Genomic DNA, 12,618 nt, shown 5'->3' with positions numbered 1-12,618 from the left:
GCGCTTCGTGACGGACACAAAACCACACCCCATCCCTTCCCTCGTGGTACACCACACTGAGGCCACGTGTGTTCACCTTCTCATTCCTTCTTTCCAAACCATCCATAGGAAGGGCTGCCAACCCGAGGGATGGCTGATACAGACATGGCCACGCAGGAGAGAAATCATGGGATTCTCAGGGACACGGCCAGCCCTGACGAGCCCTGTCCCTGTGGCCCAGATTTTCCTGTGCCACAACAGAGACAGCAATCTGTCATCTACATCTAATGGTGCTGCCACCTGAGGGCCATCTTTGGGAGAGAAATAAAAGCCCATCACATGTGGTCAGCAAACAAAAGCAAAGCAGTAGGCCCCTCACATAGAACAGAACAGTAGAGAGGAAAGCAGGGATAGGTGAGGTTGCATCGCCCGGCACCGCTTGGGATGCCTGGTGTCTTGAAGGCTGAAACCGCTGCCTTCAGAAATGAGATGGCGTCTCCAGTCTCTGCAGCCACAAGCTGAGATGACAAGATGTATGTGAACCCATGTTACACAGTACTTCGCGCTCTCTGACAAGCCATTGGTTCGCCAACTATATTCCCTCATTTTTACATTTAGAAAGAAAACGTGTTTGGTTGTTAATATCATCTAGATTTCTGTTTCCGTGTTCTGCTTGGTGACTGTGAACTGAAATGCGCTGGGTCAGTTGGACTCCTGACGGCCGTGAGGCGCGTTTGACACCACCTGACTCAGGGTTGCAGCCTGGCCTACAGTAGACGCTGAATAAAGTGATGTTCAGGCCGGGTGCGGTGGCTCACGCCTGTAATCCCAGCACTTTGGGAGGTGGGCAGATTGCTTGAGCTCAAGAGTTCAAGACCAGCCTGGGCAACATGGCAAAACCCCATCTCTCTAAAAAATATAAAAATTAACCAGGCTTGGTGGCACACACCCGTAGTCCCAGCTGCTCAGGAACCTGAGGCAGGAGAATTGCTTGAACCCAAGAGGCGGAGGGTGCAGTGAGCCGAGGTGGTGCCACTGCTCTCCAGCCTGGGCAACACAGTGAGATTCTGTCTCAACAAATAAATAGTTGTTTCATTAATAATTGAGTAGGTTTTAAAATACTCAGTGAAAGGATATTTATTTAATGGTCCTTATACTACAGGGAACATTCCCCTAATATTCCAGGTTTTTACAGTTAACTATTTCACTAGCTTTAAAAATGTATTACCCGTAGAACATGGTAATAATCTTGAATTTTGGCTGAAATCAAAGTACTGCAGCATTTTCTTTTAGGGGGGCATTATCTTGGTTTGTCCTTACTTTCGAGAAGACTGTGGGCAGAGCCATTCATTAGCTTCTACCTTTATTTGAACGAGTCGGTGAATACCAGAAATTCTCAAATAGTAAGGGAAAGCATAGAGAACTTATTTTTAAAAAACAACTACTTTTGTATAGAAAAATACTATTAATTTTACGTTTCATCTCCACAGGCTGAACTTACATTTTGCACAGGAGATATTATTACCGTTTTTGGTGAAATTGATGAAGATGGATTTTATTATGTAAGTTTTGGAAATATCAAGAGGTACCGTTTATGACTGTATTCTTTTTCATTTATTTTGTGTGTTTGTTTTGCTAGTCTGTTCCTTCTCTTAAAACTGGGCATGAACTTCATACGGCTGCTGACAGCGTGGCTTAATTGGCTTGTCTCTTTGCTGAGTTATAGATAATCTAGAAAGTTGGGACTGTGAACTTCATTGTTTCTTCCTTGCAAATACGAGTCTTTTTAATGGATCTACATTATAAACAAAACAAATACATTTTAAGTTTTTAAATGTTTGTTTTTAAAACAAAACTATTTAAGTTTCCAGATTACTTACTGTATAGGTCAGAAATAAATTTTAGGAAAAGAAAGAAATACAAATAAGCAAAGAAATACCTAACTAAAACACCCCAGATTTTAGGACTTCGCCCTTTCCTTTTATCTAGAGCCTATTGCTGTTAGCAGCACGGAACACCCCACCCCATCTTGCTGCCGGTGATTCCCGGCAAGGACCTCAGAGCCACCCTCCTTCCTTTTCTGTTCCCCTGGAGCATGTCTAGAATATTCCCTGGGGCAAAGAAGGGAGGGAATGGGGTGGGGTTATCTCAGAGTTTCTGCAGCTGGGGCAGCTTTGCAAGTAGCTGCCCCTCCCTGACCAGAAGCCCACAGGGCCACTTAGGACCCTGCGCAGAGCCCAGTGGGGGTCCCCATCTTGCACGTATGTTTCCACCTGCTCCCCCGCTGCCTTTATCAGAATCGGCAAGAAGTGACGACATCCTGGACGGTAGGTTTCTCTTTGAGTCAAACAGATGCTGCAGCCACAGGCATGTGTGGAATTCCCAGGCTCTCTCCTCTGCCTGGTTTCTGATTTTTAAGAGTTCAGCCCTTGGTGAGGATATTCATACTTTGTCACATGTGTTTCCAATAGTTCCAGCTCAACCTCTGCTTTTTAACTTTGTGTGTGTTTGGTTCTCCATTTTTGTTGTTTATTAACGATGAATTTTACGTTTGTATGTGGTCAGATGTTTCTGCCTTGGGGGTCATGCCTGAAAGGTCCTTCAATGTGATAGAAATAATCACCTCATTTTGTTTCGCTTTTATAGTTTCCTTTTCCACATGTAAATCTCAAGTATCTACCATCTTTTCCTAACTATGAGAACTAATGTCTCAACACGTTTACTAAATAATCTGCACTTTCCCTACTTTAAAAAAATTATTTAATACTAAACAATGTAATACATTTTAAACTTAAAGTATAAATAGGAATTTAATATTAGAGTATTTATGGACTTTAACACTACTCCATGCTGCCTTAATTATTGTATTTTTATCATGCATTTTTACATTTGGGAGGGGTCATTTTGTAAAGAGTCCCACCCCCACAATCTATAATTTTTTGTTTAGAGGTACATTTCGCTTTTGGAAGAAACAGACATAGTATTGTCTTTCAATTCTGACATAGCACGTACCTCCTTCTAAAAAGTTTTTCCTTTCATCTGTCAGACAAGATTCATGGATTTATTCTTACACATCCTTTACAGATCTTAAGTTTACTCTTAGCAACTAAACAGATCCAATGGCTGGGCACGGTGACTCACGCAGAGGTCGAGGCAGGCTGATCACCTGAGGTCAGGAGTTCGATACCAGCCTGGCCAATGTGGTGACACCCTGTTTCTACTAAAAATACAAAAGAATTAGCCGGGCGTGGTGGCATGTGCCTGTAACCCCAGCTACTTTGGAGGCTGAGGCAGGAGATTCACTTGAACCCAGGAGGTGGAGGTTGCAGTGAGCCGAGATCGCGCCACTGCACTCCAGCCTGGGTGACAGAGCGAGACTCCGTCTCAAAAACAAACAAAAAAGGAATTATATAGATCTTATTGCGATTGTGAATGATTTTTCGCCCTAATATATATTCTACTGGTTATTCAGAAAATATGTTGGAAAGGTGTGTGTGTGTGTACATGTCCTCCACAAATCATTTTTCTGAATGCAATTATTTCTGTTATCCACCGATTCCCTTGGGTTCCCCCAGATTGTCATTATTTTGCCTCTTCTTCATCAATATTTATAATTGTCATCATTTTTAATTGTCTTACTAATCACTTAGAATAACTCTGAATAACAGATGAGGAAATCTGTGACTTGATATGTATTTTAGTAGGAATACCACTAATATTTTACACTGTTGTATGTAGGTTAGACTATCAATAAAGATAGATGGTCTTTATAATGCTAACAAAGTATCCCTTATAATGCTAAGAAAGTTTTAGTTTGCTATGCTTATTTTTCATTGGTAAATTACTGGCCATCATATATAATACTATTTTTAAGGCACTGGAAGTTGATTTACTAATATTTTATTCAGAAGTTATATTCCAGAGATAACAATAATCTGTATTCTTTGGATACCTTTGTTGTGGCTTTTGGTATCAGGATTATGCTAGAATTACCAAATAAACTAAGAAGATTTCAATCTTTTTCTATGCTTTGGAGCAGATTGAGTGACATAGGAATTACTGCAATTTGAAGGTTATTAGAATCTGCCCAAAGATCCTTTAGGTTCAGTATCTTTTTAGACTGCAGTTTTCATTTGCTTAAATGGTTATCTTATTGAGTCAATTTTTAACAATCTACGTATCTTTAGAGGAACGTACTTTTCATTTAGATTTTCACATGCAGAAACAATGGGCATGGTGCTTTCTTGGAATTTAAAAAGATTTTTCTAACTTGTCTGCATGTTTCTATTCCTGATTTATGTTTTATCTTCTTAGTTTCTTGAATAGTCTTGCCTAAATTTTTATATTATAGTGGGAAGTAGATCTAAATTAATATTAAATGTATGCTTCTGTTGATTGACCACTCCTCCAAATAGTTTTAGTATGATTTTGCTGGTCGTGTTCACTGAGCGGACTGCCCAGTTCATTTAAATATTTCTTATTTGATCAACAATGACAGGGGACACCTAATTTGATACCAAAAATCTTAAATTTCTTGGAACTTCGTTTTCTGATATCTGTAACCTTAAACATCTCAAGAGAGCAAACTCAAATACTCCACCGGTCCTAATATTGTAATATCACCCTCCTCTTTCTCTGTTCTGCTACATCCTGTGTCAATAAAACAAACGTAAGCAGGGACCCTGGAGGGACCCCTGCTGTGCTACCTGGACGTTTCCTCCTTTTGCTATTTCCTAATTTACATCAGCCCCCATTAAGTCACTGAAGACACTGAAGACTTCTAACACCCCATCATATTTTCAAGCTCATGCTGTTCTTGCTACAGCCGAGCATCTCGGTATCTGACACCTTAAATCATTTACCTTCCTGTGTCAAAAGCGTCCATCACGTGGTGTACTAAGGTACGGAAGATAATCCAGAGAGGTGTGCAAACATGAGTGAACTTCTCACTGGGGCACAGAGAAAACTGGGAGGGAAGTGATTTTGGTGTGTTCTGCCTTTCAGCCTATTCCCATTCTGTCTGGACATTAGGCCTCCAGGTAGTTACTGTTTGGCCTCAAATAGAGGAGTGGTGGGAAATGAGGCCTAGGAGAGAAGCGGAAATCAGATTATGGAGGGACTGAGGAGGGAAAGGTCAAGGTGAAATTTTTTTTAGAGAGAGTTATTCTGTAAAGGGTTTTGTTGGTACGCTTTTAAAGGGGGATGGGAGTGGGTCCAGGAAGCCAGGTAACATGCTATATGGAGCCGTCCAGGCAGGAAACATGGCCTGAACGACGTCAGTACCAGGAGAAGGCAGACAAGAGGCAGACTCAAGATGATCTTAGCCAGAGCTCAGACTGTCAGTCAGAGGGACAGAGAATGTCGTCCGGGGGAGCCTCAGTTTCTGACCTAGGCGATGGGCGCCCTTGAGACTGCAAGGATAAGAACAGTGTTGAATGGAAAACCTGGCTTAGAAACTCTTGAGCTTGAGGGGTATGAACAGGACATCCGAGCCTCTCCAAATGGAACGGAACTTAGGCCAAAGCAGTGTTCACACCGCGAGCAGCTCCAGTCGTCACCTCGGATGCAGTAGCGTGCAGTGGTAGAGGCATCAGACATGGGGGAGTGACGTGGCACACGTGCGTTCTGACGTGGATTTTACTAGGGCTGTGTGTGTTCAGCCCAAAACAACAAGAGCAATAACCAGCGCAGGCAGTTCCACCCACGTTCTACTCAGCCAGAGCAGGGGCTGGCCTGGAGACCTGGCTCTGCAGGAGCCTCTGCGGGTTGGTGTACACATGCCTCTTGTGGTGTGAGCATGACACCAGTGGAGATGGGTGCATGAAGCTGTGTGTGTTCACAGAACACAGTCCCCAAATATAAGCCAACTACTCCATCTGGTGCTCAACCAAAGGAAGACTCTTTTCTAAGGCTGGAGGAGAAATCTGGCTGTTGGACCTAATGAGGGGGGGGACTTGACTGGTTATAACTTTTGAGTGTCTTTGTGTTTAGATGTTATTTAAAACCCTTGATAGGAAGAAATCGCCAGGGGCACATGCACAGTAAAAAGGATAGGTGGCCTCGAAATAGTCTGTAATGTCAACAGAGAAAAATAACTAGTAACGGAGCCAGAGAGAGAAGGCCCAGGGTAGTCACAGGTAAATAAAATAGGATCTTCAAGGTCCAAGCAGAAGAGTGGGGCAGGGCAGGGCAGTGAGTGTGCACCTGGCAGGCTGCTGAACAGGAAGATGCAGGAAGTATGTGGGGCTGCCTCTTCCAATTATTTTTTTGTGATGAAATCTACATAAAATTTATCTAAAATTGGCCAGGTATGGTGGTTCAGCCTGTAATCCCAGCACTCTGGAAGGCTGAGGCGGGTGGATCACCTGAGGTCAGGAGTTTGAGACCAGCTTGGCCAACATGGCGAAACCCTGTATCTACTAAAAATACAAAAATTAGCCGGGCATGGTGGCACGTGCCTGTAATTCCAGCTACTTGGGAGTCTGAGGGGGGAGGATTGCTTGAACCTTGGAGGTGGAGGTTGCAGTGAGCTGAGATCATGCCACTGCACTTCAGCCTGGGTGACAGAGCAAGACTCTATCTCAGTTAAAAAAAAAGAAAAGATGTAAAATCATTTTAAGTATATAGTTCAGTAGTATTAAGTACGTTTACATTGTACAAATGATCACCACCATCCGTCTCCAGAACTCTTTCCATCTTGCAAAACTGCCATCCTGTTTCCTAGAGCAGCTGCACCATCTCACCTTCCCACCAAAAGTGCACGAGTATTCGTTTCCTCGTATCTTCACCAGTACCTGTTTTTCCCATTTTTTTTTTTTTACTGATAGTAGCGTGAGGTGGTACTATATGGTTTTGAATTGCATTTCCCTGGAGATTCATGGTGATGGGCATCTTTTCATGTGCCTGTTGGCCACCTGAATCTCATTTTTGGAGAAACATCTTTAGTTGGGTTTCTGAAGTTGTTTATGTGTTCTGGATATTAACCTGTTAGCAGATAGATGACTTGCAGACATTTCCTCCCATTCCACAGGTGCTCATCACTCTGCTGTGGCCTTCACTGCACAGGTGTTTTGATGCAGTAGGCTCTTTATGTCATTTCCTAGACCTTATAAACAGAGGAACAGGATCCCCTGTTGCTCAGAGCCAGCCAATTTTGAACTTGGTTTAGGCACTTTGGGGGCAGATGAGAGTTTGGGGAAGAAGTGACGTGGTGGGCTCGTGAGCCACTTGATGCAGATGACCAGGAGGCGGTTGGACTTACACGGATCTCGACTTTAGACAAGGCATAGATATGTAAATGAGTAGAAAGATCTGGAAGGACATATACCAACCTGAAGCAGTAATGTCTGTGGCGGTATCAACAGACACTTTCATTTTCCCCATATTGTTTGAATGTTTACAGTAAGAACATGTCCATGAGTAAGAGGGAGGACAGTCTCAAGGCTGAGTAGATGAGTAGCTCTCAAGCTTGCTGGCACGTTAGGACCACCGGGTCCCCACTCTCCGAAGCTGTCCGTCATCGGTCAGGGCTGGTGTGCTGAGTGATGGTATTTTTAGCAGCTCCCTAGTGCCTCAGATCAGCCAGGCCCGAGAACCACTAAATGACATCTACCAAGGAGTGTTTCCTTCAGAAGCCTGATCCTAAGAATTCCAGGGGCTCCTTGGCCAAAAGGCAGATTCCTCAGCTCCCCACTGAACAGGCAAAATCGAGACCCCAGGAAAGGGGCTTAGGACTCTGCATGTTGCTGAGGAAAATCTGGAAACCCTAATTTAGAGTCCTTTCGAGTCCTGCCACTTTGGAACCAGAATAAACTCACCATCTACCTGTACTCTGAGCTGTATTCCTTTAGCTAAAGCAAGATGTGAGTTTCTAGAAAAATAAATTGTTCTTCTGCTTCATCCCTGGTGTTTTAGGGGGAGCTGAATGGGCAGAAAGGCCTTGTGCCCTCAAACTTCTTGGAAGAAGTGCCTGACGATGTAGAAGTCTATCTTTCTGATGCTCCATCCCACTACTCTCAAGATACACCAATGCGCTCAAAGGCAAAAAGGGTAAGCAAACCTATTTAGCCTTTTAAATCTCTGTCCCGTTCTGCCATATGTGGTGTAATACAATCTCTGCACTGGTATTTTTATATCTTGGGCCGAAAAGCATATACCCTGATTTTTTTTTCCTCTGCCCTACCGTTGGAGTTGTGCCTAAAAAATTCTTAATTCTCATTTTACAAAAAAAAAAAAAATGACCCTTTCAATTCTAATCAATCAATCTGCCTTTACTCACAAACAAATGTCCCATCCTACATTATAGAAACACATCTCAGTTTGATCCAGAATGAAAAGAGGATGGCTCCTCTTCAGATTTGGTGGGCAATGAAGGTTATTTGCCCTCTGTTAGGATTTTAGTCTCTTCACAGGGATCCAAGGGCTTCTCAAGCATATTTAACTATTAGATTACATTCATGTTTAGTATCTCATTTTTATTTTATTTCATCACTGCAAGTTTTTATATATTATATTTTTATATATATATATTTTTATTTCTTTGCTCATCTGCTTGGAAACAGAAGAAGAGTGTTCATTTCACACCTTAATCAGGCAATGTAGCCTTCACGTAAGTGAGCAACTGAAGATACCGATAAAGATACCAACTTAAGCTACCTTAAATGGGCCAATGTGGTAGACTTAAGGCTTCATTGTGGGGTTAACAACAAAAAAAAGATAAAAAGAAATATGTCTCAAAAAATTATTGGACCTAAATAATCAGAATATTACTTGGTCTCAGTTGTAAAGCAACTGAATTTATAGTGATGCAAATCATCTTTAATCATCATTTCCTACTATGTGCATTAAGACTATTTGAAAGGCCAACATTGGGAACATATTTCTTAACAAGCTAACTGTGTGTTTACATAGAGCTGCATATTGCATTGTTAGCCACTCTTGGAAAAAGCACAACCTAACAAACATGTTTACTATAGGAAGTTTGACTTGAGAAACTTAACCCAAGGTCAAGCAGATGAGTAGTGAACACAGGCGATCGAGTGTTGGCTCTGCACACTCCAAAGGCTGGCTGGAACGGCCAGCACGTGTTTTCCTTAAGTAACCCTGCCTCTACCGTACGAGAGGGCTATGCTCCTCCTCAAAGCACAACCTTCTGTGAGAGAAGTTGCTGCAACACGGAGTTGTTGTTGGTATACCAATGCAATACTAAGTTGATGAAGCACGCAGCTCAAACGATCGCATTAGATGGAATAGATGGTATCTTCAGGTGTGCTTTGGGATGCTTTACTAGGTGTTTTCCATTAGAATTAGACCTTGATTTTAAATCCAAGCAAGCTTGAAGCCCCTTGGCTTAGAGCATTTGCCTGCTGAATACTGAACACTCCCATGGCAAGAGTTGCTCTGGAGGGAGGGCCGGAGGAATGCTGCTGCTCTGTCAACGCAGGCACATGCTTCGCTGTAAAAGGAAGCGAGGTAAAGTCGTCCTGCAACGTATCAGAGCAAAAGTCTACCCCCCGAAGCACTATTAAGCGCTTAACGTATACTGAAATACTACCATGTGCTGTCTACTGAGGAAAATTCATGTTTAATTATTTGGAAATAATGCAAGCATCCACTAAGGGCCTTTAAGCTTTCTTTGATTGTAATTAAGGTTCATTTTAGTTTTTTTTTTTTCTTTCAACCAGTGTGCCATCTCCAATATTTCTATAGTAGACTAACCAACCCAGGAATGCACTTTAACAATATCAGGATTTTATATAACCAAATAGTTTCCAATACAACAAAATTCCCTTTATGAACTTTTGCTTTTTAAGATTACTGATGGGTACTCGGCCAACTTTACTATCAACCTAATTTCAAATAATGTCTCCCCTGCCCTTAGTCTTCATTTACGAAGTGAATTATTACCTGCCTTAGCTTTGCCAAAGCAATGGCCATCCCGCACTCCCTTGAGACAGAGGAACGGAACCCACACATTTATGTCTGGGCCCTCTCTCTGGCTTGCTGTGGGAGAGGACCTTTGCTTCTCATGGCATACTTTAACAACCGAGAGAACAAATGAACCCCCTTGACCTTTCCTGGTGGGAAATGGGGACAGTACGATGTTACCAAGTGAATTCTGTTGTTGGCGCTCACACACTCAATAAACTGTCACACTGTACCTACTAGGTTCCTCCTGAGGGTTCAGGTACAGCAAGGAGAGCTCCATCCCCCACAGTCCATCTCCATTCGGGGTCACCTACGTCATCTATGGGTTCTGGTAGTCCTGGGAGAGGCAGGGAAATGTCCTCGAAAAAGAAAAAGGGGCTGCTTTCCAAAGGCAAGAAACTGCTGAAAAAGCTGGGTGCAGTGAAATGATTCATGTACTTCCGGACAACTGCCAAAATCTATGTAATTTTCTTTAATTCCAAACTAGGGCTTTCATGACTCAAGTACTTCCTAAAAAAACCCAATCTTCTCCCCTGACACCAGTAGAGAAATGCACTTTTGCACTACCATCCACTTTAAACCAACCGCGAGAACAAAGAGGAGCGGTTGCTCTCTGTCACCGCTGGCAGTCTGCTCTCATTGTCCAAGCTCTGATTTGGGAGGTGGGAGGGGACGTCTTATTAACAAACAGGGGGGCGCATAGCTATCACCTGTAGCTCCCTCCCTACCTGTAATTCCAGTCTTTGTGCATCTGTCATCCGCCCTTAAAGGAATGATTTTCAACCTTTCTCCCTTCTCAAAATGCTTGCCTCATAATGCATAACTTTCACTTTGACTCTGGTCTTGAAATTCCTAGTTTAATTCGCCTTGATGTTCTGCCTTATAAATGCACAATGATTTGTACTGTCTAATAAAAACACAGTGTATACTTTGTATGTGTCGTGCATTCAGTGGTCTTCATCCTCACTGACACAGTGGTTCGAGATCAAGTTGTACAGGCTGTGCATTTTAAGATACTAGTTTCAGTCTCTCAAAGCCAGCCAGGCTACACACAGAAAATGTTTACTCAATCATTCAAAAAAGTGAAAAGAAGAGAAAGTAACTTTGTTTGGTAAAACACCAGTACTCCAACCTTCCAGAAAGCCGCTAATCTTCATTGCTTTTAATGTTCTATTTTGTGGCATATGGTTTTCTGTTACTTCCATTGTCAAAATGCCATACCCAAATACACAGCAATGAATGGCACACAAGTAATCCACATAATGCATAAGCCACACCAAAAACATGCTAAATTTAAATCTGATCCAAATGAGTCCATACCCATTTTCATCATTGGCATTTGAACAAAAGACTTACAAAGTTGCTGGCAGATGTATTTGATGGTTACTCTTTTGTAATTCTTGTCCACTTGTAAATTGTTTTTACTCTTTATACATACTTTTCAGACTGCCTTTCTTTTGTAATTTATGGACGGTTTATAAATGAATGACAAAGCTTTCCCCATTGTGTCTTCAAAAACTCTATTATAAATTGTAATATAATAGTATGTGGTAGATTTATTAAAGGAAATCCATGTGTGGTTAAGCTCTGTGTGGGTGTGTGCATGTGCACAGTTAGTGTAAAATATTTTCTAGAAATAAAATTTGTTATTTTATACAACACTGTTTATTCTCTTTGTTTTAAACATTTTATCATAGCGAGATAACAAATTCCTTTCTCTTATGTTTACAAAAAGTTCCATAACCTTACCGTTTCTGGGAGTATTTTTTTTTTCCAAAAATAATTTTGGTCCATGTTTTGGGAGCCATTGACAAAACATTGTGACACTCTCATACCACTGGTAACAGTCCAGTCAGCGACAAACAAAAGGTCATTAGCACAGAGTCAGTATAAGCACTTCCGGGATGAATTCAAACACAAGTTGTTAATTCACTCTGGCAGCTTTAGAAGGCAAGTGAAATTAATGAACAGCTACAGCAACATAATACAACAAAATATAATTTCCCAAATATACAGAATTTTCCTAAAAGCCTTATTTTAGAATTCTCCAAATAACCAGATGTCTTTTCAAAGAAAGAGGTAAAACCAACACACTTATGGCAAGATGAAAATACAGTTCAAGTACATAATTTCATGAAAGTATAATTTATCTCATAATTGCTACCATAATGTTTTTACCTACCGTATTTATAAGAAAAGTTGAAGAATTGCTAACAAAAAGTATCCAGAACTAATGTTTCTCTAAATCTTTTGAAAGTATTTACCAGTTCCCCGAAGTATGAAAATGTAGGCAAACCTGAAGTAATAATGAGCTGGTCTTAGCTTTTCTCCCCCTTTCCCCCCCCGTTTTATAAGTAAGTACAATTTTCCTAAAAGCAAAGCACCCAACCTGAGGACAACAAAGTGCTTAAGTCACATTTAATTACTCATTCGAGCCCCAACTCCCTCCCAGACTGAGCTGACAGCCACTTCAGCCATCTCTCTTTTCTAGTGATAAGAGAAACCATGTTTTGCTTTTGTTTTATGACCGAAAATTGTACCAAACGAGTTAGGAAGCTCTCCATTACCAGTGTGAGTGTGATTTTCTGTCTTCACAGGTTAGTCTAAAAGTCGAAGCCCAAACTGTACAAAGTACTCAAAGAACAGAAACCATTTCCTCTTCCAGTTCAGCGGCTTAAACCCTTCCTCCCGCTGTATCTAAGGAAGTGGGTG

At 41.7% G+C, this 12,618-nt stretch overlaps 2 protein-coding genes across 36 annotated transcripts in view; one reads left to right on the top strand and one right to left on the bottom strand.

The window, feature by feature from the left end:
- RIMBP2 (RIMS binding protein 2) overlaps positions 1–11,565 on the top strand; it is a 328,353-nt gene extending 316,788 nt beyond the window's left edge. For 17 of the 35 annotated variants that reach the window (XM_065525063.1, XM_045366334.2, XM_015431820.3 and 14 more), the window contains 3 exons: positions 1,470–1,541; positions 7,894–8,028; positions 10,147–11,565. In XM_065525063.1, coding sequence (XP_065381135.1) covers positions 1,470–1,541; positions 7,894–8,028; positions 10,147–10,335 — 396 coding nt within the window. In that variant the 3' untranslated portion in view covers positions 10,336–11,565. Of the gene's footprint in view, positions 1–1,469; positions 1,542–7,893; positions 8,029–8,540 lie in introns of all 35 variants that reach the window. The other 18 variants (XM_045366336.2, XM_015431825.3, XM_015431822.3 and 15 more) reach the window with 4 other exon arrangements.
- PIWIL1 (piwi like RNA-mediated gene silencing 1) overlaps positions 1–12,618 on the bottom strand; it is a 72,322-nt gene that overhangs the window by 4,800 nt on the left and 54,904 nt on the right. The gene's annotated exons all lie outside the window — the stretch shown is intronic.

This window comes from Macaca fascicularis, chromosome 11, assembly GCF_037993035.2.
Source record: "Macaca fascicularis isolate 582-1 chromosome 11, T2T-MFA8v1.1".
Taxonomy (NCBI): Eukaryota; Metazoa; Chordata; class Mammalia; order Primates; family Cercopithecidae; genus Macaca; species Macaca fascicularis.
Note: the sequence above shows the minus strand (reverse complement) of the source record. Positions and strands in the feature narration are given on the sequence as shown.